At 41.1% G+C, this 22,312-nt stretch overlaps 1 protein-coding gene across 1 annotated transcript in view; it reads left to right on the forward strand.

Annotated features, from left to right (window-relative positions):
* Positions 1-22,312, forward strand: part of DNER (delta/notch like EGF repeat containing) — a 324,909-nt gene that overhangs the window by 274,104 nt on the left and 28,493 nt on the right. Inside the window, exons 9-10 of the mRNA XM_060015492.1 lie at positions 232-354; positions 15,093-15,206. Of these exons, the coding sequence (XP_059871475.1) occupies positions 232-354; positions 15,093-15,206 (237 nt within the window). The remainder of the gene's footprint in view (positions 1-231; positions 355-15,092; positions 15,207-22,312) is intronic.

Raw genomic sequence — 22,312 nt, forward strand, 5'->3', positions numbered from 1 at the left:
CAGTGGGATCACTTGTTTTATAGTTGGGCATGACAAAGGGTGATAAGAATAGATTCTTCATAACCTTTCTGGAAATCCACATTTCAGCATACCCCAAGAGACCCAGTTCCTTCAGTCGCATCTATTTGTGCCTTACTTTCCAATGAACACCCACCGCCTTCCTTGTAGGCTGGTCCCGTGTGCGTATAAATGGTACCTGTTTGACTGCAGACCTTTCTCTCTGTCCCTCAGGCTACCATGGCCTCTACTGTGAGGAGGAATACGACGAGTGCCTCTCTGCCCCGTGCCTGAACGCCGCCACCTGCAGGGACCTTGTCAACGGCTATGAGTGCGTGTGCCTGGCAGAGTACAAAGGTGAGCATCACGTGGCCGACTAGTGCCAGCAAGGTTCTCAGTGACGTCATGGATTTCTCCACGTACATGCGTAAACCTCTAATTGGAGTGTGAAGTTGTTTAGAACAAGAATCAGATGCTGGCAGTGGGATGATGTATGGGGCCGAAAAGAACAGTTTGGAAGTCTCTGGTTTCCTCTTGATAAACTGAAAAATCTGTCTCCTGCCCTTTCCTTCTTCTTGTATCCTCACTCTCTTCTCTGTTGAATGTGTAAAAAGCTGACGATAAAAAATGATATTAAGTGGACTTTCAGACACAGGTCAGAGGACACAGCCATGGAATCCGGGGGGAGGAAAGCAGTGCTGGCTGGACGAGGAGAGGATGCCGTGCTTTTTGGTGGAGGAGGCAAGTGGAGTCTCACATGTTGGCGAAAAAAAGTTCATTCTCATTAAATGAGTCATTAAAAAGGAGGCACATGTTAGTTCATTTGAGTGGACATGTGTCAGAGTCACTCTGGATAAACAGCTGACATTCACCGAGTGTTTGTCACATTCAGACCCTGTTCTAAGTCCTTACGTGCATGAACTCATAAAAAAGGCCTGCCGGTAACCGGAGAGGTGGTAGTGTCAGCCCTCAGGAGCCCAGCCAGCATGGTCCCGAAAGCCCTTCCATCTCCTCCCCAGCAGGCTCACAGGTGTGGCTTTACTGGAGCCCTGACACCCTCAGCCGCGCTGTGGCAGGACGCCGGGTCATCAACTGATTTGCATGCATTTCTCTAAGTCACGACTCGCGGGCTGGTGTAGATTTTTGTAATGCTTTTGAGGCTCTATTTATAGCCATTTCACTTAACCTCTTTCTCCCACCACCGCTTACTTGATACCATCCATCTGCCAGCGACCTCGCATTGTAGCCGACTTTGCTTCTCTTTGCATGAACCCACCTGTATTTAGAGGTCGTTCCGGTGAGCCTCGAGGGTTTGCAGGGCACGTGGATGAACTTGACCTATAGCCCCTGGATGGAGGGGCTGAAGCTGGGTCAGGTCTTGGCTTTATGTCTGGCACATCTGATGCTCCTCAGGGACTATGCTGCCCACTTAGAGCCAAACTCCACCAGTTCCCGTGAGGACAGATGTGCTGGCTTCATCCACATGCATTTCAGTTCTGGGTAGATCGGAGCACTGAGAAATAGGGAGTCCGCTCAGGTCTGGAAAGAATAAAGGAGCAGTGAATTAGGAGACCTAGGGAGCTCATCCTCATTGTGCCATTGGATGACTGATGACCCTGGATCAACCTTTTCAACCGACTTGTCTTTATTTTGTCTGTTTAAAGAAAGGGCAGTAATGCTTACTGAGAGATTTTGAGATTCTTCAATGACAGAATGAGTAGTGGTGGATGTGCTTCCAAATTTTAAAGTCCAAAATTCTTTAGTTTATGATAGAGTTTTATGGAGTAAATTTCATCTTTATGAATGACAAAGTTATTAATTGGGTATACTCTGAATTTGCCTCTGATGTTCCTGGCTTTGAAGCATTGCTCATGCTGTCATGACCAAGAAATAAAAAACGAAACTGTATATGATGACCCACTAGTGACTCCACAAATTCATGGACTGTGATCCTAGCTTTGTTCACCTCCTTCTTCCATTTTTCTCAAGGAGTATTCCCGAATTTTGCTGCTTTCCTCAAGCCTCATATTAAATCACTCACTCATAGGATAGAACAAATTTCACGTCCATCTTCATGGAAAGAAAGAGAGGTTATAATCTGTAAACATCTTCACATCTCTCTAGTTTTCCAGTGAGCAGTGGTTCTCAAACTTGAGCGTGTGTTAGAATCTGCTGGTGGGCTTCTTACAACATAGTTTGCTGGGCCCCACCCCTGTCTAGGGTAGGGCCCAAGAATTTGAATTTCTGGTAAGTTCTCAGATGATGTTGATATGCTGGGCCTGTGCCACCCTTTGAGAAGCCCTGTCCTACAAACTCATCTGCAATTACAGCCACTCAAATTTTATTGCCTTCCTTATTACCTGACCACATGCTCCCCATTCTGCTCAAGGTTAATCCTTCCATATATGCTCCTTGTTCCACCCCTTCTGTCTTTCTGTGACCTTCCTCCATCAGTTACAGACGCCCTGCTGTGGATGACTCAAGAAGGTAGAGTTGACTCGAGATGACTCAAGATCCTGGAGGGGATCTCAGACACATTTGAGGATGTGGGTTTTTAAGGAAAGGGTGCGGTGCTGGGAGCCTTTGTGTACCACAGGGTTAGGGGATAGGGTTCTGGAGAGAACGGAGGACTCAATGACCAGCTGAGCCCAAAAGACCCTTCAGCTTATAGAGAGGGAAAACATGCTATAATGTGCTGCCCTTGACTCTACGAGGCAAAGGGCTCTCCTGATCTCATGGATCCTGGCTGCCCTTTGAGAGGATTGCAGTTGGGCTGAGCCGGTCCTTTGTGTGTGTGTGTGAATGAGCTCCTGCTCGCACCTGGAGAACCTTGAGAACCCCAAATTGGGAGGCCATGTAGACAGGGCTAATTTGACTGGCCTGTCCAGCACTGGAGGAGAATCTCCAGTATCATCTCTCTCTGCCTAGGTTGCCAACCTCAAACCTGGCCAGTCCAGGGAGCCTGTACCAGCAACTCAACAAGGGGAAAAAAATCTAGGAAGTAAAAACAAAATTGCAACAAACCCCACAACTCTAAACACTCAAGAAGGGAAGTAAAAAAAAGTAATGTATACCACTCAAAATTGAATTTAGATCAGGAAAAGCAAAAGGAGGAAGTATGTCATGATAGAAGTAAAAATATGAGGGAATGGAAACCATGAGTGAAAAGACATGAAATGTGGAGAAAAGATGAAGAGAGATGTTTCATCTGAATGGTGGATGTTGCGGAAGAAGAAAGAACACATGGAAATAAAACCAGAATCAACCAACTACTAGGGAGAAGTCTATGAGATGAAGAAAATTGAAATTTTCAAATAGAATGGGCTTACAAAATGCCAGAGGATTAATGAGGGAGATGATACGTAATTTGCAGTTTCCTGGTAGAATTTCCAAATCCAAGAACACTGAGAATAGTTTTTACAAGATTCTTCATAGTGAGTACAAGTTACACAAAAAAGAAAGAATCAAATCAGCATTGAACTGCTCTTCTCTAAAATGAAGCTAAACAACAGTGAAGAAGAGTGTTTTAGATTTTTCAATGAAAATGTCTGGTTGTTAAAGGTTCATTTGTATTTGAGGGGTAAAGAAAGACATTTTGTACATTTAAGGATACAGAAAACATAACACCATGTACCCTCTATAAGAAAATTATTTTCCAAGGTATTCTCATCAAATTGGAACTAAATCAGAGCAAAGATGACCAGATAGGGGACGATGGAGAACAGGAGGAAAAGGGTTGAGCAGACTTCTTTACATGCGGGGATAAACCTAAATAGATGACATTCATATGATTGTAAATACTAATTTAATGGTAAAGAAAAGTCTCTTGAAAAAATAGACATGCCTACTATATTAATTATTATTGCTGCATAGTGAATTATTGTAAGGTAGTTGCTTAAAACAACACCCTTTTATTATCTAACAGTTTCCTAGGTCCAGGCATGGATTAATGGATTCCCTGTTCAAGGTCTGGAATCCAAGGCTGGAATCAGGGTGTTGGTTGAGCTGAGCTCTCATCTGAGGCTTAAATAGGGAAGGATCAGCTTCCAAGTCCCCTCAAGTGGTTGGCAGAATTCATATCCTTGCAGCTGTAGAATTCTTGACATTCTGCTTCTTGAAAGCCAGGAGAGGCCTGAACCCTCTTAAAGGTCTCACCTAGTTAGGTCAGGCCCACCTAAGGTTAACTCAAAGTCAACTGATTAGATACTGTAACAGCATCTTCAGAATCTCTTAACCTTTGCCAATTGCTATTGATTAGAGCTCACACTCAAGAGGAGGGAGTTATATAAGGGTGGTCACCCTAGAGTGTGTCACTCCATCTGTTCTTAAGGAAAATTTAAATGACCAAACTAAAATTTCATATTATTTTAACCAAGTCCATGAGTTGGTGGGTGTTGGGAAGGATTGGAAGGCATACAAGTGTGTTAAAGATCTCATCTCAATGGGCAGGTAAAGTGATATTTCATTTTGATATATTTATAGAGACATTTAAGTTTGGGTTTAAGCAGGAATGTAAACCCTAGCAAAGTAGCAATAAATGAGAGAACTTCTAAAGTAAGAGTGATGGGCAGGTGTTGAGGGGTAGGGTAGAAGGTATTAAAGAGAAGCAGAAGTGGGTAATTCATGCCCTCCAATCCAGAGGAAGAGTGAGTGAGGGGAGGAGAGAGGTCAAAAGATTCTGGGCCTTTCTCTCCTTAGGGTATGGACATTCTTTCCCTCTTTGAAAGCATTTATCCCAACATATATTTACATATAAGATGTCTGTATAAACTTAGGAAACTATCAGATGGGTGGGCATCAATTCTTAACTAGTACTTACCTCTGGAGTTAGAACTTGGATAAGTGGTGTGTTGGGGGGAGGATTGGAACTTTAACTTCTTACTTACATATGTGCTTTTTTAAGTGGTGATTTTTTACTCTTTTCTGTTTTTAAAAAAACTTAAACAAATGAATATAACTTCCTAAAAAGAATGAATGCAATAGAAAGTCAGGCAAGACAGCTAAGAACATTTTGAAAACGGAAAGCAGTGAGGGGGAACTCCTGCCAGATGTTGAAACCCATTGTAATGCTGCAATTATTATTACATCCCCATGTTATGGGTGCAAGAAGGGACAGCTAACCAAAACTGAATAATGGCCCAGAAACCATCGTCTATAATAATATATGACTCTTAACAAGGAATTGCTATGAATGGGATGGGAATTCTTTTCTAATAAATGGTGCTAGAAAAACTGAGTTGCTAAACAGAAAAAAAGAAATGTTCTTACACACACTTCTAAATAAATTCCATATGAAGTGAAAAAAACTGACTCTTGTTTGACTTTGCCTCCTCCTATACTTACTTGCCCCTTTCTTCCTCTTTCTTTTACAACCAAATTTCCTTAGAGTTGGTGTAGATGATGCCTCTTATTTCCTTAAATTTTCTTTTCTTAATCTTCTTTCATTTGGATATCATTAGTACCATTCCGATAAATGGATCTAGCAGTGGCCTAATTGAAGACTGAAACCCCAAAGCCTGCCTCTCCAGCTTCCAACTTCACATTCTTGCCCTTTTGCTTCATGATCACTGGGTCCCTTTTGAAACTCACCCTGCTTTAGCTTCCACAGCTCCGTTCCTCCCCCCACCCTCACCCCCCAACCCTACTCTTCCCTCCTGGCCTTCTTGGAATGAATCCTTGCTCTCTGGACACCATGAATGCAAGTGGTTCCCAGGCTTTTCTTCTTGGCCCTTTTTTCTCTCCTCCTCTTTCCCCTTATCCAGTCCTATGGCTGCATCCATTGTCAGAAATGTTGATCTCCAAACAGGTGTGATTTCTCTTTCCTGAACTCTCCAAGCATTTTCTTGATATTTTCTATGACAGTTATGGTCAGCCTGTAGTCAGTACTTTCTGGCTCCAGGCTTTCCTTTCCCTGACACTAAATTACAATCTCCTGAATGGCAGTGACTACACAGGTTCTTTTTTTTTTTAATGCTCATCAGCTCTTGATATGGTGGCTTACACAAAGCACATGCTCCACAGCTATCTGTACTTGAATGGAAGCTACTGCTTAACACACTAATTAAATAAAGCAAGGCAACTCGAACATTTTCCCAGGAAGTTTCCACCGTGGATCATGAAATTGTAGAAGCAAAATACATGGAGGGACTCCTAGTGATCTCCCTTCAGACATACTGAAATGCTGATACTTCTTTAAAACTAGTCCAGGGCTTCCCTGGTGGCGCAGTAGTTGAGAGTCCGCCTGCCGATGCAGGGGACGCGGGTTCATGCCCCGGTCCAGGAGGATCCCACATGCCGCGGAGCGGCTGGGCCCGTGACCCATGGCCGCTGAGCCTGTGCTCCGCAACGGGAGAGGCCACAACAGTGAGGCCCGCGTACCACATAAAAAAAACAAACAAACAAAAAAAACTAGTCCAGAGCTAATTCACAATGAGACTTTCAAGACTTCAGTTAGTGTTCCTCACATTATAGTGCCAAAAAGTCAAGTTACAGCCCAACATTGTGTTGAATTATTATTTATAGCAGAACAAATTTAACGGTCAAGACTATACTCATTTGGAATTTTTGGTGACAGAAGTTAGAAAGAAAATACTTCAATTTTTAATTACGAAAATAATGTAGCAACAATGATAACAATTTAGAAAACTGAGGCAATTTCATAACTCATAGCTTTACAGCAGAACATAAGAGCAATCATCATCTGTATTATTTCCATCCTTTTTAATATCTGTGTTTTTACAGTTATAATTGATTATACCTACAAGTTGGTATTACCCTTCTCAGACTTACCATTATTTATGTTTGATTTAGAAATTGTTAGCAAGTTTTATTAATTCTATTTTAAATGGCGATGTGATGTTCCCATGGGGTAATATTTATCCATTCCCTTGCTATATCTGAAGTGAAGCTACTGTAAATAATTCTGGAATGAACATCTTTATTCATATAATTTTCATACTTTCTGGATTTTGGGGGGATAGAGTCTCAGAAATAAGATCATTGGGTTATGAGTTTGATCACATTGTACTGAATTGTTTATTTTTAAAGTCTACAGAAATTTATGATTGAAAGGATGTCAACTCTTTCTTTGTTGGTTAGAATTATTTCCTCTGTATAACCAGTGAATAAGAATTTCTGGGTATTTTCTGTACTTGTCCCTTCTCAAGTATTGTGATTGATAGAAAAATGGATAAGTCAGGACTTTTCCTTTATCAGGCTATTATTTAAGCAGAAGAGTGGACTGAGACTGGCAAACACAGGAATAATGAAGCGAAGGTCGAGATCTCAATTGTAACATCTGAAACAGCTTAGAAAAAGTTGAGCTCTGTGAGGTTGAAATACTGGAAAACTTTTCATGGAAGGAATCAGTTTGAATAAAATAAGATGATGTCCAGATTGGTTGAAGATGGTGGACTAGAAAGACGTGCTCTCACTCCTTCCTGTGAGAGCACTGGAATCACAACTAACTGCTGAACAGTCATTGAAAAGAAGACACTGGAACTCACCAAAAAGATACACCACATTCAAAGACAAAGGAGAAGCCACAATGAGATGGTAGGAGGGGGGCAATCACAGTAAAATCAAATCCCGTAACTGCTGGGTGGGTGGCTCACAAACTTGAGAACACTTATACCACAGAAGTCCACCCACTGGAGTGAAGGTTCTGAGCCCCACGTCAGGCTTCCCAACCTGGGGGTCCGGCAACAGGAGGAGGAATTCCTAGAGAATCAGAGTCTGAAGGCTAGCGGGATTTGACTGTAGGATTTCAACAGGACTGGGGAAAACAGAGACTCCACTCCTGGAGGGCACACACAAAGTAGTATGCACATTGGGACCCAGGGGAAGGAGCAGTGGCCCCAGGGGTGACTGAACCAGACCTACCTGCTAGTGTTGGAGGGTCTCCTGCAGAGGCAGGCGGTGGCTGTGGCTCACCGTGGGGACAAGAACACTGGCATCAGAAGTTCTGGGAAGTACTACTTGGTATGGTCCCTCCCAGAGTCAACCATTAGCCCCACCAAAGAGCCTGTAGCCTCCAGTGCTGGGTCACCTCAGGCCAACCAACCAACAGGGAGGCAACTCAGCCCCACCCATCAGCAGACAAGTGGATTACAGTTTTACTGAGCTCTGCCCACCAGAGCAACACCCAGCTCTACCCACCACCAGTCCCTCCCATCAGGAAGTTTGCATAAGCCTCTTAGATAGCCTCATCCACCAGAGGGCAGACAGCAGAAGCAAGAAGAACAACAATCCGGCAGCCTGTGGAATGAAAACCACATTCACAGAAAGACAGACAAAATGAAAAGGTAGAGGACTCTGTACCAGATGAAGGAACAAGATAAAACCCCAGAAAAACAACTAAATGAAGTGGAGATAGGCAACCTTCCAGAGAAGGGATTCAGAATAATGGTAACGAAGATGATCCAGGACCTCAGAAACAGAATGGAGGCAAAGATCGGGAAGATGCAAGAAATGTTTAACAAAGACCTAGAAGAATTAAAAAACAAACAACTAAAAGAATTAAAGAACAAACAGAGATGAACAATACAGTAACTGAAATGAAAAATACACTAGAAGGAATCAATAGCAGAATAACTGAGGCAGAAGAACGACTAAATGACCTGGAAGACAGAATGGTGGAGTTCACTGCTACGGAACAGAATAAAAAAAGAAGAATGAAAAGAAATGAAGACAGACTAAGAGACCTCTGGGACAATATTAAACGCACCAACATTTGCCTTATAGGGGTCCCAGAAGGAAAAGAGAGAGAGAAAGGACCTGAGAAAATATTTGAAGAGATTATAGTCGAAAACTTCCCTAATATGGGACAGGAAATAGCCACCCAAGTCCAGGAAGCACAGAGTCCCAAGCAGGATAAACCCAAGGAGAAACACACCAAGACACATAGTAATCAAATTCACAAAAATTAAACACAAGGAAAAATTATTGAAAGCAGCAAGGGAAAAATAAAAACATACAAGGGAACTCCCATAAGGTTAACAGCTGATTTCTCAGCAGAAACTCTACAAGCCAGAAGGGAGTGGCACAATATATTTAAAGTGATGAAAGGGAAGAACCTACAACCAAGATTACTCTACCCGGCAAGGATCTCATTCAGACAATGGAGAAATCAAAAGGTTTACAGACAAGCAAAAGCTAAGAGAATTCAGCACCACCAAACCAGCTCTACAACAAATGCTAAAGGAACTTCTCTAAGTGGGAAACACAAGAGAAGAAAAGGACCTACAAAAACAAACCCATAACAATTAAGAAAATGGTAATAGGAGCATACATATCGATAATTACCTTTAATGTGAATGGATTAAGTGCTCCAACCAAAAGACACAGGCTCACTGAATGGATATAAAAACAAGACCCATATATATGCTGTCGACAAGAGACCCACTTCAGACCTAGGGACACATACAGACTGAAAGTGAGGGGATGGAAAAAGATATTCCATGCAAATAGAAATCAAAAGAAAGTTGGAGTAGCAATACTCATATCAGATAAAATAGACTTTAAGATAAAGAATGTTATAAGAGACAAGGAAGGATACTACATAATGATCAAGGGATCAATGCAAGAAGATATAACAATTATATATGTATATGCACTCAACATAGGAGCACCTCAATACATAAGGCAACTGCTAACAGCTATAAAAGAGGAAATTAACAGTAAACAATAATAGTGGGGGACTTTAACACCTCACACAAATGGACAGATCATACGGACAGAAAATTAATAAAGAAACACAAGCTTTAAATGACACAATAGACCAGATAGATTTAATTGATATTTATAGGACATTCCATCCAAAAACAGCAGGTTACACTTTCTTCTCAAGTGCACACAGAATTCTTCAGAATAGATCACATCTTGGGTCACAAATCAAGCCTCGGTAAATTTTAGAAAATTGAAATCATATCAAGCATCTTTTCTGATCACAATGCTGTGACATTAGAAATCAGTTACAGAACGGATCTTGCTGTGATTTATGTCATAGAGTGTTCTTCCTATGTTTTCCTCTAAGAGTGTTATAGTGTCTGACCTTACATTTAGGTCTTTAATCCATTTTGAGTTTATTTTTGTGTATGGAGTTAGACCAACGTCCTAGAGAAATGGAAATAATAACAAAAATAAACACATGGGACCTAATGAAACTTAAAAGCTTTTGCACAGCAAAGGAAAATATAAACAACACAGAAAGACAGCCCTCACAATGGGAGAAAATATTTGCAAATGAAGCAACTGACAAAGGACTAATCTCCAAAATTTACAAGCAGCCCATGCAGCTCAATATCAAAAAAACAAAGAGCCCAATCCAAAAATGGGTGGGAGACTTAAATAGACATTTCTCCAAAGAAGACATACAGATTGCCAACCAACACATGAAAGGATGCTCAACATCACTAATTATTAGAGAAATGCAAATCAAAACTACAATGAGGTATCACCTCACACCGGTCAGAATGGCCATCATCAAAAAATCTACAAACAATAAATGCTGGAGAGGGTGTGGAGAAAAGGGAACCCTCTTGCACTGTTGGTGGGAATGTAAATTGATACAGCCACTATGGAGAACAGTATGGAGGTTCCTTAAAAAACAAAAAATAGAACTACCACATGACCCAGCGATCCCACTACTGGGCATATACCCAGAGAAAACCATAATTCAAAAAGACACATGCACCCCAGTGTTCATTGCAGCTCTATTTACAATAGCCAACTCACGGAATCAACCTAAATGCTGGTCGACAGATGAATGGATAAAGAAGATGTGGCACATATATACAATGGAATATTACTCAGCCATGAAAAGGAATGAAATTGGGTCATCTGTAGAGATGTGGATGGATCTAGAGACTGTCATACAGAGTGAAGTAAGTCAGAAAGAGAAAACAAATATCATATATTAATGCATATGTGTGGAATCTAGAAAAATGGTACAGGTGAACTGGTTTGCAAGGCAGAAATAGAGACACAGATGTAAAGAACAAATGTATGGACTCCAAGGGGGGAAAGCAGCGGGGGGTGGTGATGGTGTGATGAATTGGGCAATTGGGATTGACATGTATACACTGATGTGTATAAAATGGTTGACTAATAAGAACCTGCTGTATAAAATACAAAGAAAATAAAAAGAGTAGATAAATATTATACAGAAATGAGTGAACTGAAACTACACCCATCAACAATGAAGAATCTTAAAGATGTAATGTTGAACAAAAGAAGCAAATTATAGAGGAACACAAACAGCATGATTCCATTTATATTAAATTTGAGAACAGACAAAACTAAACATTATATCATGTAGAGATATATTCAAAGGTGGTAAAAGTATAAAGGAAAAGCAAAGAAGTGATTGTTCAAAGGTTGGGATGATTGTTACCCGTGGGCCTTTTCCCTTTGGGAAAAGGCACAGGGGGAGAAATGTTTTACTTTTTATCCTGGATGGTGGCTACACAGGTACTTACTTTATTACGTTCTTTCAAGTAAACTCCAGTGTTTTGTGCATGCTTCTGTATATAAGGTATCTGTCACAATAAAACTAAATATTTAAGTGAAAAAAAAAAGATGATGTCTTCAAGTGAATAGGAAGTTAAAGGATACTTCAAGTTAATTTTCTTTACCTGGCTTAATTTTATTGGAGATAAAGATTTTTCAGTTTTCAAAATATTAACCACGACTGAACTGTGATGACACCAGAGATTTATAATTGGAGCATGACTCTTTGAATTTTTGCTCATTTTAATTCTAAAGTTAACGTTATAAAGAGCCCTGTTGGAATAAAGATCTTTTCAGAAAGGTTTCCTCTCTATCCCTTAATATGAAAAGTATGAATTTTTATTAGTTTTGACTGAATTACAGTTTATTTTTGCTTGAGACTAAACACAAGTTTCGTAATCGTGTGTGCTCCATCCCTTGCCAACGGGTGATGCATATGTCATTCCACAGGCTTAGTTTGAAGTGTGGACCTGATTTTCCCTGACAAAATAGAGTATTTTTGAGGCAGATTTGGAATGGCTTCTCACTCCTCTAGCAATCCTACCTGTGTGGCGGCCAAAGTACACAGGCTTTCGCCCCTCCTGAAAGGACAGGATTCTGGTGGTATAGCCGTAATTTCTTTTGCGAGGTAAGATATGGCTGCTCAGAAGGACCTCAGAGATGTTGGGGGGATCAGGCAGGAGGACAGATAAGTTTTGATTTAAGACCATAAATTCTGTAACAGTGGAATCTTCCTGTGCTCTCAATACACAGTGGCAGAAGAATGGAGTTCTGTCTTGGGAGAGCCAGCTTCAGCTTTCCATGAGTTGGGCTTTGGCATTGAGAATGTGCCGGGGGAAGACCAGCTTGGGACAGAGGGCGAAGTCTGGTGTTATGGTCAGAGGACATGGGATGCCCAACACTCAGTGTTGTGCAAGGGCCTAGGGGCCCTGGGGGTGCAGACAAGGGGAGCCCAGGAGGCCTTAGGAGGGGAGTTGGAGGGGACATACCCTGGACATCTCAGGGGTATTCATGACTGTCCCTGCTCTGCATTTAAGATTTCTAGCTCATCGCTGTTCAGTTCTGATCAGTGACCTGAGCCGCATGACAAATATTTCTTACACAGGGCTTAGCGAGGCTTAGAGGCTAGAAACAGGAGTCAGCAAAGTGCTCTCAGGGGACCTTTAAGACCATCTTGCTTTGTAGTCATCGTGTTGCCATGAAGATTAGCTTCCGTCCCATCTTGCTGCCAGAAAACTCTCAATGACCTTCAAGTGACTGAATATCTTATCTTTTGAAAAAGAGAAATAACAAAGGATAAAGTCATTGCCCAGAAAACCCACCCAAAAGATTGAAATTGCTTATTATCTTGGACATTTTCATCAAATCTATCTTATTGAAGGCGTTTAATGTTAAGGTGCTTAAATATCTAGCCTCGAATGTGCTCTTCAGCCCTATTTGAAGAATGTGGTCATTTGTGTGCTAATGTATTAGTTATACGACTATTATAAGGTTAGATTGGCAAATGTATTTGTAGAAACCCGGGAAAGATTATCCTTGATTGCTTTTATTTTAGGTCTAATGGAAATATCTTTTAGGTTTCAGACCTCTCTGAACCTTGATCTGTGGCTGTATTTCCCATTACAATTGAAAGCCTTTTTTGTCACGTGGTTCCCATTGATCAGCCTCCTGGGAAATTCTGAATATGTGAACCCTTGTCTTCTGATGAACATTTTGAAGCAGAAAAGGCTCTTTTGCATTTTATTCTTTCAGTTCAGCCTGTGCTGTTTGGGAATCAGTGGGAAAATGGAAATGGAGACTTCTGGGTGCAGAGACCATACACACTCAACTGAAGAACAATTACCAGTTTTATGCTTTAATCTTTAAATTAGTTTGACCTTGAATATTACCATGAGTCCTGGGTTTGTTAAGGACGATGCGTCAGGGAGGCTCTATCACGTCACTGGAGGCAGAGAGGGAGCCGGCTTGGGGCCGGGAGCATCTCCCACCTGGCGTGAGGCAGTGGGCTTGGGGTGGTGGTTTCAGGGAGAAATGTCAGGCAGAGATCTGACAGACACTTTAGAAAAATATCTGGTAGACCATTATTGTTCATAGGTTGGATATGAGGGCAAAGGATAAAAAGAAATGAAAAACCATCCATTCTAAAATGCTTTACCGGGCTCAAATAAATCATTAATGTGACTACAAGTAGGTAGTTCTGTGTCCTTTTTCTCTTGTATTTCTCCCCCTCATTCTTGAACCTTCCTTCTTAAGACACTGACAACTGAAAAGGAAAGGAGAGAAAAAAAAATCTCAGCAAGAATAATTTCAGTGACAAAATGACGTGAGTCGCTGGGTGTGGCAGGCCTTTGTACAGATATGAGTGAAATAAGGAAATTAAGTAATACCATCCTGTTATTATTTGCCTTATGCTTATTTTTTCTTGAGGCTGTTGGGAAGGGTGAGTATATCGTTATATACATTCTTACATAGAATGTAATTTATCTTCCTCTCCAAATGGTAGGGGGTCAAGAGAGAGAGATTAGTCTATTCATCCATCTGGCACTCCAGTGAAACAACACCAGAAATTCTACCTTGCGAATGGTGTTGGATTTTTAAAGTTTTTTTTTTAAATAAAATGATAAAATACTATATGCTCATTGTGAAAAATTGCAACAATATAGAAATGCACAAAGTGACATTCAAAGTACTTCATTCTCCTCTCAGTCCAACTTCAAGCACTTGCATACATACATGCACACGTAGACTATTTTTTTTACACCAATGGGAACTGTATTTGCTATAAAGATTTTTTTCAGGGCCTCCATTTTGTTTGAATGGGCACTGAGTTCCGTAGAATGTTGTATATTTCCATGGCTGAGCTCCGTCTCAGGGGAACTACTCAGCGAGCACAGACTCACGTTCAAGTTGCCAGCATCATCAGGTCCCAGCTCCGTCCCCGCCAGCCTGGTGACCTTGCATTTGGATCCTTGTTTCATGGTGCTGGCCTGAGGATCCCATTACACGTAAAGCACAGCACAAGGGTCTGGAATGCAGTATGTGCACAAGATGTTACCTTTCGCCTGTGGCGAACCGGTTGGTCTTTGGGAATGAGGTCTAAGGACAAACACTTCCTTCTCTCCTCTGCAATTTTCCACAGTATGACTGGGGCTCGTCTAAGTATCTGACTCCAAATCTTTACCTTCAGGATACTGTTTATCAATTATATTGACAGTTTATGTAGACTGTCTGGCTATGTTCTGTTTCTTTTGGAGGCTTAGAGAGCATTTATCACTGATAAATTTTATCTTTCCAAGTTTTAACATTCTGTTGCCCAGGCTTTGGGGCGTGTGGTCAGAGAAAGTACGTAAAAGACTTCATGGTGGGACCTACGAGCCGGTACTCAATCTGTTTTTTTCTCCTAAGGTGTGTTTTTGCAACAACCTAAAGTCAAAGGTGGGCATGTGAATACATACACATGTGCACACACACCCCTCTGGGAATCAGCCTCCACACTGTTCAAGGCTTTTCCAACACTTTCCTTTTACAGGCCATGGGAGCTGGAGACCCCTTAATGAGTCACCCCTTTTGCATCTGTTTCTCTGCAGGAATCCACTGTGAATCCTACAAGGACCCGTGTGCTAACGTCAGCTGTCTGAACGGAGGCACCTGTGACAGTGAAGGCCTAAATGGCACATGTGTCTGCGCACCCGGGTTTACAGGCAAGTGAGCCGGGAACTGAGTTTTCAGATTTACCGCAAAATCCCTGAGATGGCAGCTGTTAAAAAAAACCCAGAAACTTCTATGCATACATTATTGCAAAATATGAATTGCAAAATGTAAGTAGGCATTGTTTGGATGAAGAACCGTTTTAAAACAATCTACTGTGTTGTCATTAAGCAAGGCTCTTCTGAAATCAGCATTTGGTTCGGAGACCTGCTGAGACTGCCCTTACCGTACGTTTGCAGACCTGCAGCTTTGAAACATGAAAAATGAGCCATTACACTAACACCTGAAAAAGTGTCAGTGCTAATGGAAGCAGGAAGGAGAAAGGAAGGATCAGATGTGTCTTCTATAGAAATTGCATTACGCGACCACGTTTACTTTTATAGAAAGATACAGCAGTGTCTGGAATTCGAATAACGGAGAGGTGGTAGTGGCAGCGGTGGGACAGCAGGGGGAGCTACTCTTAGTTCACGGTTGAATTATTAGTGAAGGTGAGGCCGGTACAGGTGTGGGGAGGGAGAGTGGATGGGGGAAGAAAGCTGCTGATGGCAAAGCAGCGAGGGAGGACAGGGCTGGGTTCCAGAGGAACCACAGTGGCACCCTCTGAGTGGTCGCTTCTGGACTAAGGGATGCAGCTTAATAAGGGCTCCTTCGAAGTCACCCCTCAAGGGTTTCAGCGAGTTTGTGAACCCTGAAAACAGATGTGAAGTGTTGGATATATGTGTATATGCTGAGAGGAGGCTCTCAAATTTTCATCAGATTCTCAAAAGGTATCATGAACCACTTGGGGAGAGGAGGTTCCATCCTTGGCTTTGCCAGCCAAATGCAGGAGTCCGGAGATGCAGAGCGTAGGTCACGTCTCTGTTTTCAGCACTTGCTCAACCAGCAAAAGCAGCAGGGTCACTCTGGTTTACAAGCTGGGAAAGGTTGACATATAAAGTGCTGACAGAAGAAGGTGGGCACTGAAGTTTCTGGAAAACGTGTTATCATTGGCTGGAGAGCACCTTGCATGCTCACCTCTCCCCCCTAAGGCCTAGTGGCCACCTCCCTAGCCCTGGAGAATTTCACAGAGCCTGGACTCCCAGTCCCTCCCTAGGGAGCCTTATTTGTGCTTCTGGGGAAGATGCCAACAGTCAAGATGTGGGAGAAGCAACCTCTGATATTTCTTCTATTTAGCTGTGTCACATCCTGTGTTTTCCTTTCGTCTTTTCCTGGGACTTAGAAGTGGGCTTGCTCCAGAAAATGATTTGCAGATGGTTTTGTTTTTCTGACTGGTTTATAAACACACACAGACATTTACACTCATCAATGGATGCAAAAATAATATTGGGGAAGCATCCTGGCTTTTTCCCCCAGATGTTTATATCCCACAAATAATGAAAAGCATGGAAGAAAAATGAGAAAATACAGTGCTATAGAAAAAAAGCCCACCACTTAAAAATGCACAACTAGGAGACAACCATTGTTGACATTTTGATACATATATCCAGGGATTTTCCTGAAGGTCTGTGTGTGTATAATACATAGTGTATAGTGTAAATGCATATATTTGAACATAAAAGGAATCATACTGTTCATACTATATTGCCACCTACTTTTCATTTAAAAATATATGTATTTCATAAACGTGTTTTCACATTAAGGTATATACTTCTGTTTTATCATTTTTACTGGCTGTCCTGTCATCCATTACATCAGGGGTCCCCAACCCCCGGGACGGCAAGCAAGCGAAGGTTCATCTGCCTTTCCTCATCGCCTGAATCACCACCCCCCACCACCCCACCCCCGCCCCACCCACGTCCCCTCCCATCCCCCCAGGCTATGGAAAAATTGTCTTCCGCGAAACCGGTCCCTGGTGCCAAAAAGGTTGGGGACTGCTGCGTTACATGATACATCAGGATTTTTTTAACCCGTCCTCAATTCAACCTTTGGAGAGTTGGGAACTTTTTCCTATTATAAACAACATTGCAATGAATGTTCTTGCATGTACATCTTTGTGAACTTGTATGAGTATTTCTTTGAGCTAATTTCTTAGGAATGGAATCCCAGGGTCCAGGAGAATTCATACTTATTTCCATATTGCTCGCCAAGAAAATACCTTGCACCAGTATTCACTCCTACCCAGAGTGCAAAGGAGCTTTTATTTCCTTGTTCTCACACACATACTGAGAATCGTCATTCTAGTGGCTTTATATGCTATTTGTATTGTTTTAATTTGTAAGTCTTTGATTCCTAGTGAGATTAAATACTTTTAAATTTTATTTATAGTCATTTGTGTTTCTTCTTGAACTCCCTATTCCTATCCTTGGCTTGCTTTTCTACCAGGTCGTTCACGTTAATCTTTATTCTTGATTTGAAATCGCCCTGTATGTTAAGTATATTACATTTGATTACATAGGACTCTTCCAACTGAACTAGGTTCAAGCATTACTCTACCTGGTCTTTGAAAATACCCAGTGCCTATTTCTATTCAGCCCTGAATAGGGTGCAAATATTTTTCCAATGTCATTTGTCTTTGAAATGTATATAAAGTATTTTATTCTATATATCATATTTTAATTTTATTTTGCACGTATGCATTCCCTTTAACAGGAAAGAAAATGGTCTTTAGCCAAACCACTGAAGTAAGAAATGCAAATCTCATTTTTTTTAACATCTTTATTGGAGTATAATTGCTTTACAATGGTGTGTTAGTTTCTGCTGTATAACAAAGTGAATCAGCTATATGTATACACATATCCCCATATTCCCTCTGTCTTGCGTCTCCCTTCCACCCTCCCTGTCCCACCCCTCTAGGTGGTCACAAAGCACCGAGCTGATCTCCCTGTGCTATGCGGCTGCTTCCCACTAGCTATATACGATTACATCTTAATATTTTCTTTTGATTTCCTGTTTCATGCTAGAAAGACCCTAGGTATCAAGATTTTATAAATATACTCATATTTTTCTAATTATGTATGAGTTAATTTTGGCCATGCAAATATTTAATACATTTGAAATGTATCCTGGCATCTTACGGGAGATAAAATACAATCTTTTCTCTAGAATATTTAGCAAATCTCCAACTGCCTACTCAGCATTCACTTTTGAATGTCCCTCAGAGACACCTCAGACTCATATATTTTCTTCTCCTTTCTTTCTTTAAATATTTTCCAGCTCATTAAATGATATTACCACCACCTGAGCTGTTCTGGATGGAAACTGAGGAATCATTTTGATGCCTCCTCTTCTTCCTCCTTACCTGCATCCAACCACCAAGTCCTAGAAACCTCTAGATCCTCTCACTTCTTCCTAGAGCCAACACCAGGCTGCCTGCACCTCCACCTGCACTAGTGCAAGGTGTCCCCACACCCATTCCCCTTCACCCCTAAACATTTGCCACACTGAAGAGACCTTTTAAATTAAAATCTAATCTTGTCTCTCCCTACTTAAAATCACCTACTGGCATTTCATTGTCTTTAAGAAGAAAAGCAAAGCCCTTAACCTGATCATCAAGACCTGGGAGATCTGGCCCCATCTGGTCTTTCCAGGCTTTTCCTGGGCACCCTGGATACCCATGTCAGGCTCTTCTCAGTGAGGTTCTTGCCCCGGACCTCCTGCCTCACAATCCCCTGTGCCTCCCCTGCCCCCCATCCAGAGGCTGTAGCTGGAAAGTCTACCCCTAGGCTTTTGTTCAGGGTCCTTACCCTGATCGCAGGGTGCGGTAGGACTCTTCCAGTTGAAGTAGGTTCAAACGTCACTCTAACTGGGCTTTGACAACAACAGATGCCTGTCTCTAGTCAGCCCTGTTAATTTTTCAAACTGCAGGGGACCACAGACTATTTCCTGAAGTTGTTAGGAGAGTTGCACTATTAAAGTGTTTTGCAGAACACTGATCAGATGAGATACTCCATGGGAAATGTCTGTGCCCCCAAAACTGGGGACTTGGTACCTGCCATGTGGAGGTTCCTAAAGAAGGCCCACCTATTAGAGGCACTTAACAGTCAAGAATCTTGTTTGCCTTTGTTTATTTCCAAATATATTTGATCATATAACTTTTTTTTTTTCCCTTAAAAAAGAACCTATTCTGAGAGCTAGCGTTCCAGGGGAGGGACTGATGAAAAGTTAGCTATCATCATGTAAGGAATCATGGTGCCTCTGCTCTTTGAGTCGCTACCTTGGAACTAAATCCTCTTTCATTACAACTGAGGTTTAGCAAAATTTACTCTTGGCCAACTATTAAGTGCTCAAAAGCTCCCTAATTTGACTGAGTGGAGCGAATTAGCAACTCATTGTTATCTAATTAGACACGCCATCCAGTGTCACATTTACCTTTTGAGACTGGCTTTTTCAGTTGGCTCAAGACACTTCACTCTCAGGCCAGCAGACTAACTCTGGGAGGAGGTATGTGGGGAGCTCTGCCCTTCCTTGATGAATTTAGGCTTCTCCTTGAAAATACACTCCCTCCGGTCATCTGCACCCAGAGAGGTTCCCTCTCTTCAACCCCTGCGGGCCTTCTACACAGCTGTCTCCTTAAGACCTGGCCTGCATCCTGTCCATTTTTCAGTTTTTAACTTATTTTGTGTCCGCTCTTGTCTCTGAGGCTTTGTAATTCTGCCACCTAGAATTACTTGGCTCAGGCAGGACTAGTAGAGGGAAAGAAAGGATGCCCTCACGCAACATGAATTCTCCAGGACTTGCTTTGTTTCTACCTGAAATCATAGGCTGGAGATTACTGTACTCCAACAGGGAAGCCCGAAGTTCTTTCAGGCCCGTTGCCATGGCCACTAGAACAGTAGTCCAAACGGGACATCAGTGACCCATTGCTCTCTCACCATAGCAGAAAGTCTATATGCATTATTAAAAGTCAAATAATGTTATATTTCTCCTCTGTTTTCTAACCCAACTACTTTTCAATGAGTGTTCTGCAATTTCCAGCTCATTTTCATGGGCAAATGCCATCAATGTTTTATTCTCACTGAGATTTTTAATTTGCATTTCTTTGATGTTGAGCATCTTTCATGTAATTATTGACCATTCATATGTCTTAACCTTGAGAAGGGTCTTTTCAAATCTTCTGCCCATTTTTTTAAAAAATTGGATTTTTGTCGTATTACTGAGGTGTAAGAATTATTTACATATTCTAGATATAAATCCTTTGTCAGATAAACATTTTGCTCATCCATTCATTCTTTTTTTTTTTTTTTCCCCAGCAGGACATCCATGCATTCTTAATGGTATTTTTGTGGGGAGCAAGTGCTTTTATTTTTGGTGATCTCTGATTTATCAATTTTTTTCTTTTTTAGTTTGTTCTTTCTTTGCCTACCTTATGATGATGACACTTTATCCAATGTTTTCTTCTAGCATTTTTTAAAATAGATTTTGCTTTTAGGTTTAGGTTTTGAGTTAATTTTTTTGTGTGTATGGTGTGACTTAAGGATGGAAGTTTACTTTTTTCCCCATATGAGTATCCAGTTATCCTAACATCCTAGCTAATGGAATTCATTAGCACATTTTTAAGGAAACTATTGACTGTGTATATGTCTTTTTCTTCCTTTGGCTGTTTTTTCAAAATCAAACTTTTTATTTTGAGATAATTGAAACTTCAAACTTCATAAGCCATCTTAAGAAGTCACACAGAGGGATCCAGTGTACCGTTTAACCACTTACCCCCAATGGTAACACGCTGTACAACTATAGTACAGTATCACACCCAGGATACTAACATTGATACAGTCAAGATGCAGAACATTTTCATCACAAGGATTCCTCATGCTTCCCTTTTATAGCCACACCCATTTCTCCTCCACCACAGGAAGCTTTCCTCTTAATCCCTGGAAACCGCTAATCTGTTCTGCATCTTTATAATTTTGGTATTCCAAGAATGTTTTATAAATGGAATCATATAGCATGTAACCTTTTGTGGTTTTTTTTCACTTAGCATAATTCTCTGGAGATTCATCCAGATCATTATGTGTATCAAGTTTCTTCCTTTTTATTGCTGAGCTGCGTTCCATGATATGAATATACCACAGTTTGTTTAACTATCCCCCTGTTGAAAGAAATCTGGGTTCTTTCCAATTTTGAGCTATTATGAAGAAAGCTGCTGTAAACCTTCATTTACAGGTTTTTGTGTGAATGTAAGTTTTTATTTTTTCTGGAACAGTTGCCCAGGAGTTCAAATGCTGGGTCATATGGTAGTTGATGTTTAGTTTTCCAAACTATGCTGGAATGTTTCCAGAGTGGCTTAACCATTTCCCCTTCCCATCAACAATGTCTAGTGATCCAGTTTCTCTCTATCCTTGCCAGCATTTTGTGTTGCCTTCATTTTTAATTTTAGCCATTTTGATCATGTGTTTAGTGATATCTTGTGGTTTTGATTTGAATTTCCCTAATTATAAATGACATTGGACGTCTTTTCATGTGATTATTCGACATCTGTACATCCTCTTTGGCGAAACGTCTCTTCATGTCCTTTGTCCATTTTCTAATCGTACCCCATCATATCGAGGCTACATACTATCAAGTATGATTTCTGACCATTGATGTTGACTTTAATCACCTGAGGAAGCGTTTGTCAAGTTTTTCCCCTATAATGTTACTCTTTTCCCCTCTTTGCATACTTTACTCTTTGAAAGAAGGTTACTATATGTGGACCACACTTAAGGAACCGGGAGTTATTCTTTCCCTCTTTGAGGGTAGAGTAGCTACGTAAACTATGTGAAATTCTTCTGTAGGAGAGATTTGTCTGTTTTCCCCCATTTATTTATTTATTTGCTCATTTATTTATATCACTGTGGACTTGTGGATATTTATTTTATACTTTGAGTTATAATCCAACATATTTTTATTTATTTTGTGGCTCAAAATGTTCCAGATTTGGACACTGGGAGTTCTTTCATTTGGGTTTCTGTGTCCCTTTGACATACCCCATTGTTGTTGGTGGAGAGAGAGAGAGTGTGTGTGTGTGTGTGTGTGTGTGTGTGTGTGTGTGTGTGTGTGTGTGTGTGTATGAACGCTTACATGCTTTCCGGCACTGCAAGAAGCTCCAGTCTTATCTTGTACATTTCCTGCTCCAGTCTTGAATCAACCATCTCTTCAGGGAGCCTTGGTTCTTTTTATT

Source organism: Delphinus delphis, chromosome 7 (genome assembly GCF_949987515.2).
Source record: "Delphinus delphis chromosome 7, mDelDel1.2, whole genome shotgun sequence".
Lineage (NCBI taxonomy): Eukaryota > Metazoa > Chordata > Mammalia > Artiodactyla > Delphinidae > Delphinus > Delphinus delphis.